Consider the following 8600-nt stretch of genomic DNA (forward strand, 5'->3'; position numbering starts at 1 on the left):
AGTCGCGCGCGCAGTGCGCGTGTTGCAGCAACCGCTGAGTCGCATTGCTCCGAAGATGAAGGGCTACGGATTAGCCCGAAACGTATCGACCAGATGGCCTAGTGGTTAGAGTACCTGACTACGAAGCTTGAGGTCCCGGGTTCGATTCCCGTGTCGGGGCAGATATTTGTATGAAAAATATGAATGTTTGTTCTCGGGTCTTGGGTGTTTAATATGTAAGTATTGAAGTATGTATCTATATCTATATAATTATATTTATCCGTTACTTAGTACCCATAACACAAGCTTTGCTAAGCTTACTTTGGGACTAGGTCAATTGGTGTGAATTGTCCCGTGATATTTATTTATTTATTTATTTATATCGGGCTAAACACGATTTAAGACGCGAGTTATCCGATCAATAAATTTAATATAATATGTAAGGAGTAAAAATCCTAAGTACAAATAGGTACTTTCTTCTGACAACTCGAAATTTAATTGTTTTTTTTGTAAACGTTACCAATTGACGTGCCCGCAATTAATGCCTCCTCTAGTACTATGTTTTTACCTAACTATTATATCGACGGTGGAAAGGAGAAACCCTTTAAGCGACATTTTAAACAAAATCGAGTTATATGTACCTATCATTAAAATCAGCTTTTCTGCGTCGTTTACTATATAGGTCATGGTAATCTGGCGACATTTATATCGGTTACAGTGTCCTAAAAAAAGTTCATCAATTTGCAAAAGACTTCCTTATGCGGCACATAATTTGAGTAAAATTTAACCTCTGTCATTTAAGCATTCTCACATTCATAAACGTATCCTCTTGAAGTGTTATAAACACTTAAAATTGAAGCTCTGGCACTAAAGAGTTTATTCCAGTTACACTATTTCAGATCTGTCATAGTGACTTCTCACTTCCGACATTCTATACCTATCGATATGTATCGATACACAACATGTTCAAAAATATTAAAAGTAGAGGTCAACAATAGACGGTTTTATTGTTGAAGAGCGATCTCTTCCAATTAACTTTTGAGCAGTCGAAAATGTGAAATAGACAAATATGGATTACGCAATAAAAACAATGAATATTTAACAGTTTCTAATTTAATAGGTAATTCAATTTCATATTCAAACTCTCTAGTAGTGCTAATAAGTGTTCCATTAGTGTCTTTAGAAAAGATATAGCGATTATTATTTTACGATAATATCATTATCCATATCATTTAGGTAGAGCAGATAAGTGAGAAGTTACTATGACAGATAAATATGCCGTAAAAATTCTGGGCTCTGTTTATAAGACTCGTACAGTCACCAGCATTAATATCTGCCACAGCGGAGCATGCAAAAATATCTGACACGTCCTTCCGGCCCAAGAAATGTTAAACATGTCTTAGTTAAACTAAGTTGTGATTTGAGTACAAAACTAACTAAACTAATTTTAACTGAACTAAAGAAAAGAAGACTCTAAAAATCGCTCAGGAGTAGAATACAATTTGGTTTAGCGGGCTTGGCTTAGGCATATCTAGGTATGCAGATAGATAATTTTAAAAATTAAAAGGGCGCTACGGACGCAATCTGGGCGTTCTTCTGGTGATAAACTAGGTCGCCTACGAGCAAACTGTCGTCCCGACAGTCGAAAGGCCTCCAGGAATAAAAAAAAAATCGGCTTGTACTTCCCTCCGGGCTCCGGCACGGGCTCTAGCCTGCGAACCGCGGTGCGTTACGGTGAAGGAAAAGCATATCCTTGAGGAAACCTGCACACACATGCGAAGCAATTTCATGGTGTGTTAAGTTCCCAATCCGCACTGGGCCCGCGTGGGAACTATGGCCCAAGCCCTCTCATTCTGAGAGAAGGCCTGTGCTCAGCGGTGGGACGCATATTGGCTGGGATGATGATGGTGATGATGAGTTAATAAGTCCCTTGTAATGTAAACATTCTAACAACATCAACGCTCTGGCGACAGAAGGCCCGGACGCTGAATTTAATATCCGTTAGATACGAGTAAGCACGCCACTTCGATGCTTCTTGCGGTAGTTAGATAGAATTAGGTTTAAAGAAATTAAGTATCAACAAAGACATGATCGTCACTCCCGTGGTAACAAAATTCTAACTTAGAATAAAATGTTCGCCAACTTACGATATAATTGCAAAATAGCTATTTAAATTCGAAATAACTCGTGGATACAACGCCATTTTCTAAACTGGCTGGAAAAAAGTTGTTTTTTTTTTCAAAATAAAACTTTTGTCTGTTCTATAAAGCTCAAGAAATGTCGCATAAAGGGTTTCTCCTTTCGACCGTCGATGTTATTTAAATCGTATAAAATTAACTAGTGGTACCTATATAAACAAATGTACTGTATACATTGGTATTAATTGTAACATTGGTGAAAATCTTTCGTTTACTGACTTGTGAAGTTATCATAATAATGATACGAGTTATTTTTCTAGTAACGTGTATCATATTTTTATATTTTGACAATACTTCGTCCAGTCACGCAGATGAGTTCGAATCAGTGTTTGCAGGCATTTCCGACGCCACTTTATCTGAAGATGGGAAGCTAAATTTTTCACAACTGGCAACGAAATATGGCCATAGCGCTGATCAGTACAACTTGACTACTGAAGATGGATACATTCTGACGCTATTCAACCTCCCAGGTAATGGACCTTCGGTGCTTCTGTTCCATGGTCTTGCTGATACTTCTGACACGTTTATTATAAGAGGTAACACCTCTCTTGCTATTACATCAGCTAATGCAGGCTATAATGTTTGGGTTGGAAACAGCAGAGGAAATAAATATGGACGACGCCACGTCAACTTAAATCCTGATACAGATAAAGAAGAGTTTTGGAACTTCAGTTTCCACGAGATCGGATACTACGACCTCGCAGCTACGATAGACTTCATTCGTAATAAAACTGGTGAAGACAGCATTGCTACAATTGGTCATTCTCAAGGAACCACTGCGCATTACGTTCTAGCTTCAACAAGACCAGAATACAATGAGAGGATAAAAGTGACTATATCGTTGGCTCCTATTGCTTTTTTAAGCAATCTAGCCCCACCTGTATCTCTAGTAGTAGATGTGGGTCCTGCAATCTTTCTGCTGTTGAAATCACTCGGTATGGAGGAAATCTTGCAAGATCGTAAGGCGTTGTCTAATATCGTCACGTTAATCTGCAGTAAAGGTCTTATCAGTTATGCTTTATGTGGTTTCGGAGCGCTCTTCCCGTTTTTTGGAGTTGATCCTAGTAATATCGAACCTGAATTTTTGAGAACCATATTCGGTCATTATCCGGCAGCAACTTCGAGGAAATCCTTGGTGCATTTCGATCAAGTATATCTACGCAAAAGATTCAGCCAGTACGATTATGGGATGATAAAGAATTTGGCTAAATACGGGTCGACAGCTCCTCCAGATTACGATTTGAGTGCCATTACAGCAAAAATCGCTTTGGTTGCTGGTAAAAATGATCAATTGTCAAAAGTTAAAGACGTAGAGCATCTTAAAGATAGATTAACTAACGTTGTACACTATGAAGTTTTAAAGCCCAAGTTGTGGTCTCATGTAGATTTCGTCTGGGCTAAAACTGCACCAGTATATCTGTACCCAACCATATTTAATATTCTAAAGAAACATGTCTGAGTAAGATAAGCGAATGAACGACTCATTGCAGTACATAATAATTCTACTAAGTGTCTAGTAAATCTAGAAAAAATCTACTAGACACTAAATAAATATATAAGAAAGATAACCACTTGTGATTCGTTTTAAACGTATTTTATATGTTGACAATAATAAAAAAATGACTAAGTATCTTGATTTTTTTTGCACGTTTTGTCCTGCTCTCGTATACTATTGTAGTATTTATTTTTAAGTAAGACGGGCACTAGGAAAGTCACTTGTAAAACATGCAACATTAATACGGCTGTATCAAGAACTCAGATTAGCCATAGTCAAACACGTATAACGTTATTCGCGTGATCAGTGAATCATGCATTTTATCATCCTGAGACCCCGTGTCAAATTTTATGACAATCTCGAAGTTTAAATCTGGTCAATGTTCAAAATTTTATACGCTGGATCTAAGGGGGATGTCTAATAGACTGAGAGGTGGCAGGATTTTTTAAAACGATCATGGATACGGTTAAATTTATTTTTATGGGTTGGAGAGTGGTCTGCTGATGTGAACAATTTTGGTCTGCCTGCTCTCAGTGGTTGCAACTTTGAGATATAGCTTCGCCCGCGTAGAATTAGGTTATCGCGCGCTGATCCCTCGAAAACTGGCCCATAAACTATCTCTATGCCAAAAATCACGTCAATGCGTCGTTCCGTTTCGACGTGAAAGACGGACAAACATACAAACCCACGAACACACACACTTTCGCATTTATAATATTAATGGATTCTGCTGCACGCCATAATGCCATCATAGCCTGACACTTTTTTTCACGTTTCGGCATAGCCATCTAGATGCACGTCGTGACCAATGAGCTTATGTACAACAATGGAGGTTGTACACCGAACATCTGTTTGTTTTTTTATTTACACAAAACTGGCCATGATTGACCTCTATCTCAATCTCAACTGAAATATACATATTCTATAAAATATGCGTGTAGTATTTTACTTTCCTCTCAGTTGAAATCAAAAGAAGAATATCTAACTCGAGTGAAATCACCCATTTCCCCTTGAACTATTGACGCTCTCACTTCGTTCGAGCGCCAGAAATACCTCGGGTGAAATGGGTCACATTCAACCCTTGGTTATCAATCTACTATTAAAATTCCAGCGCTTTCGGAAAGACCGTCATTTCCAAGAAAAATGCGCCGCAAGAAATTTGGCTGCTTTTTGCTTTCAAAATAAAAAATAACAAATAAAATACTTAAAAACTTCAGTATAAAATGAAAAAAAAAATTACATGAGAAAAATATAGTGATAACACAGGGATTGTACCCATACAATCCCCCCAGTCCCTTGGTTACAAGACTCAAACAACATCTTAACCTATATATTATTATCTACGCTCAGTGGAAGTGTAGAATGAAAAAATATTGGAGATGTATAGTCTAACAATGACAATTAAAAATAAATCAACAACATAACGAAAATTTCACAATAAATGAAAATACTTTCGAATAAACAGGCGATGGCAGTTTGGCAGTTAAGCCGAATGGCAATAAAATAAAATGGCGGATGGCGTACTTACTGATGTTCAACAGATTTTTTTCAAATCTTTCAAATAAAAGAATTCTTTTATTATTGTTTCATATTGACTTTTTTTTTAAATCAATATTACAGCACTAGTCAAACTGTGACAATATTATTTTGTGTGTAGTTACCTATAATGAACTGTCAAGTTGGTTCACCTAATTCTAGACTAGACTATATTATATCGATTGACTGACAAGTGACAACATCGTGACTTGTGACTCGTGATATCGTGATCGTGAATACAACCACGATACATATAAAACTGAAAATTGGCACGAAGATAGGGTTCAGTACCCAAGTAAAGGGGAAACCTTGAAAACTTGTATTTCCCAAGATGTAGTGTCTACCTGAGAGAAAAATCCACGAACCCAGCCAAACTTCTACAGATGTCGAAAGTTTGAAAATCTAAACTTTTTGTGTCAGTCCGTCAGTAACTATCTATCTAAAAGGGCATCGCACTGCATACATAAATATTTGGACGGAACCATATACCTACGAGTTCAACTCGGACATGGCCGATTTTTGACTCAACACTAGTCTTCACTGTCGTCTTTGCTCGTATATAAACCAGGCCCGCTTGTCAAATTGAAATTTTAATAGGAATCTCCAAAATAAAATATATGTTTATGTTATAAAGCAGACCCATGGATTTTTTTGGGAGTTTACATAGAAATATTGAGATAAAAAGTAGCCTTCATATGTACATATATAATTCCAAAAATTCAGCTATCTTCATGGCATATTTCATTGAAATCCACCGAGTCATCTAATGTAGAAAAACAAGAGATTCAATTCACAAAAATATTAATTCATTCATTCATTCATTCCTGTCTGCTTATCCTCTATGTAATAAATTGTCTTCTCTTAATTAGGTTAGCTGGAAGAGATCCCTTTTTAGGGATAAGCTCGCCTTTGTTCTCCTCTCTGTGTATTTGTATTTTTATTTTTGTGTGCAATAAAGAGTTTACATACATAGTTTACATACATTCATATTTACACAAATTTGGCGTTAGTGTGTAAACAAATGTTACATTTAACAAACAAAATGTTAATTAAGAACAAACTTCAATCCTATTAAAATGCGCCTATTAAAAAACCCACATTCATTGGCTTGTGAAGTTATCATAATGACAACACGACAATTATTTCTAGTAACGTGTATCATATTTTTATATTTTGACATTACTTCGTCCAGTCACGCAGATGAGTTCGAATCAGTGTTTGCAGACATTTCCGACGCCACTTTATCTGAAGATGGGAAGCTGAATTTTTCACAACTGGCAACGAAATATGGCCATAGCGCTGATCAGTATAACTTGACTACTGAAGATGGATACATTCTGACGCTATTCAACCTCCCAGGAAATGGACCTTCGGTGCTTCTGTTCCATGGTATTGATGATACTTCTGACACGTTTATTATAAGAGGTAACACCTCTCTTGCTATTACATCAGCTAATGCAGGCTATAATGTTTGGGTTGGAAACAGCAGAGGAAATAAATATGGACGACGCCACGTCAACTTAAATCCTGATACAGATAAAGAAGAGTTTTGGAATTTCAGTTTCCACGAGATCGGATACTACGACCTCGCTGCTACGATAGACTTCATTCGTAATAAAACTGGTGAAGACAGCATTGCTACAATTGGTCATTCTCAAGGAACCACTGTGCATTACGTTCTAGCTTCAACAAGACCAGAATACAACGAGAGGATAAAAGTGACTATATCGTTGGCTCCTATTGCTTTTTTAAGCAATCTAGCCCCACCTGTATCTTTAGTAGCAGATGTGGGTCCTGCAATCTCTCTGCTATTGAAATCACTCGGTATGGAGGAAATCTTGCAAGATCATAAGGCGTTGTCTAATATCATCACGTTAATCTGCAGTAAAGGCCTTATCAGTTATGCTTTATGTGGTTTCGGAGCGCTCTTCCCGTTTTCTGGAATTGATCCTAGTAATATCGAACCTGAATTTTTGAGAACAATATTCGGCCATTATCCGGCAGCAACTTCGAGAAAATCCTTGGCTCATTTGAATCAATTATATCTACGAAAAAGATTCAGCCAGTACGATTATGGGACGATTAAGAATTTGGCTAAATACGGGTCGATAGCTCCTCCAGATTACGATTTGAGTGCCATTACGGCAAAAATGGCTTTGGTTGCTGGTAAAAATGATCAATTGTCAAAAGTTAAAGACGTAGAACATCTTAGAGATAAATTACCTAACGTTGTACACTATGAAGTTTTAAAGCCCAAGTTGTGGTCTCATTTAGATTTCGTCTGGGCTAAAACTGTACCAGAATATCTGTACCCAACCATATTTAATATTCTAAAGAAACATGTCTGAGTAAGATAAGCGAATGAACGACTCATTGCAGTACATAATAATCCTACTAAGTATCTGTTACGGCGCAGGATTATACTTTTCATACTTTTTCATACTTTGTATGTAATTTTGCTATTAATTTTAGTAGGCTTTATCTCTTAGACTTCGCTTTTATAGGTCTACCGGCTTCATTGTTATTATTGCCACTTTAAGCTTTAAGACGCTTTTGTAAATCTATCGTTTAAAGCTGTTATTAAAGTTAATTTTAGTTTTTAATCAAAGCTCCATTATGTATCAAATACAGTATCTAGTAGATCCAGAAACGGTAACCACTTTTGATTCGTTTTAAACGTATTTTATATGTTTACAACAATAAAAAAACGACTATCTTGATTATTTTGCACGTTTTTGTCCTGCTCTCTTATCGGTCGCACCTTGATATTGTAGACTAGTATTTTTTTTTAACCCCCGACGAAAAAGAGGGGTGTTATAAGTTTGACCGCTATGTGTGTCTGTGTGTCTGTCTGTGGCACCGTAGCTCTTAAACGGGTGGACCGATTTGAGTGCGGTTTTTTTTTATTTGAAAGCTGGTTTTCTAGCGATGGATCTTAGACATGATTTATCAAAATCGGTTCAGCCGTTTCAAGATCATCAGCTCTTTTGTTCGCTGCCGTAGGAATCTTAGACGCATAATGGATATTTACTTTACTTTCAAACATATTTGGGACCTAAAATTTGAAACACCCATGTATGCTATATAGCTACGCAAGATTATGGAATTCTCGGCCTGATACTGCAGCCAGGATATCCAGAACACTAGTAGGTACACTCTTAATAAAACTATAGCAGATATATCGTGTTTGGGTTCGTTTTGATCAGTATTTGATTCTATAAACAATGCAGTGGTGGCAACACGACGAGCTGATGCTGCAGCCAGGATATTCAGCACACCAGTATACTTTTGAAAAAATAATAGCAGATATGTCGTGTTTAATTCCTTTTGATCATTATCTGATTCTACATACAATGCAATGGTGGCAACAAGATGAGCTGATGCTGCAGTCA

At 37.0% G+C, this 8600-nt stretch overlaps 2 protein-coding genes across 2 annotated transcripts; both read left to right on the plus strand.

Annotated features, from left to right (window-relative positions):
• Positions 1-2370: 2370 nt before the first annotated feature.
• LOC141439708 (gastric triacylglycerol lipase-like) lies at positions 2371-3792 on the plus strand. The gene has a single exon (XM_074104053.1). It carries the CDS (start codon positions 2416-2418, stop codon positions 3634-3636), a length of 1221 nt encoding a protein of 406 aa, XP_073960154.1. The 5' UTR covers positions 2371-2415; the 3' UTR covers positions 3637-3792.
• Positions 3793-6332: 2540 nt separating this feature from the next.
• On the plus strand, positions 6333-7556 carry LOC141439960 (gastric triacylglycerol lipase-like). The gene has a single exon (XM_074104424.1). It carries the CDS (start codon positions 6333-6335, stop codon positions 7554-7556), a length of 1224 nt encoding a protein of 407 aa, XP_073960525.1.
• Positions 7557-8600: the final 1044 nt, after the last annotated feature.

The sequence above is a fragment of the Choristoneura fumiferana genome, chromosome 21 (genome assembly GCF_025370935.1).
Source record: "Choristoneura fumiferana chromosome 21, NRCan_CFum_1, whole genome shotgun sequence".
In the NCBI taxonomy this organism is placed as follows: Eukaryota; Metazoa; Arthropoda; class Insecta; order Lepidoptera; family Tortricidae; genus Choristoneura; species Choristoneura fumiferana.

Excerpts from the sequence above, each read along its gene's own strand:
- LOC141439708 (XM_074104053.1), top strand. The coding sequence starts at position 2,416 with ATGATACGAGTTATTTTTCTAGTAACGTGTATCATATTTTTATATTTT.
- LOC141439960 (XM_074104424.1), top strand. The coding sequence starts at position 6,333 with ATGACAACACGACAATTATTTCTAGTAACGTGTATCATATTTTTATAT.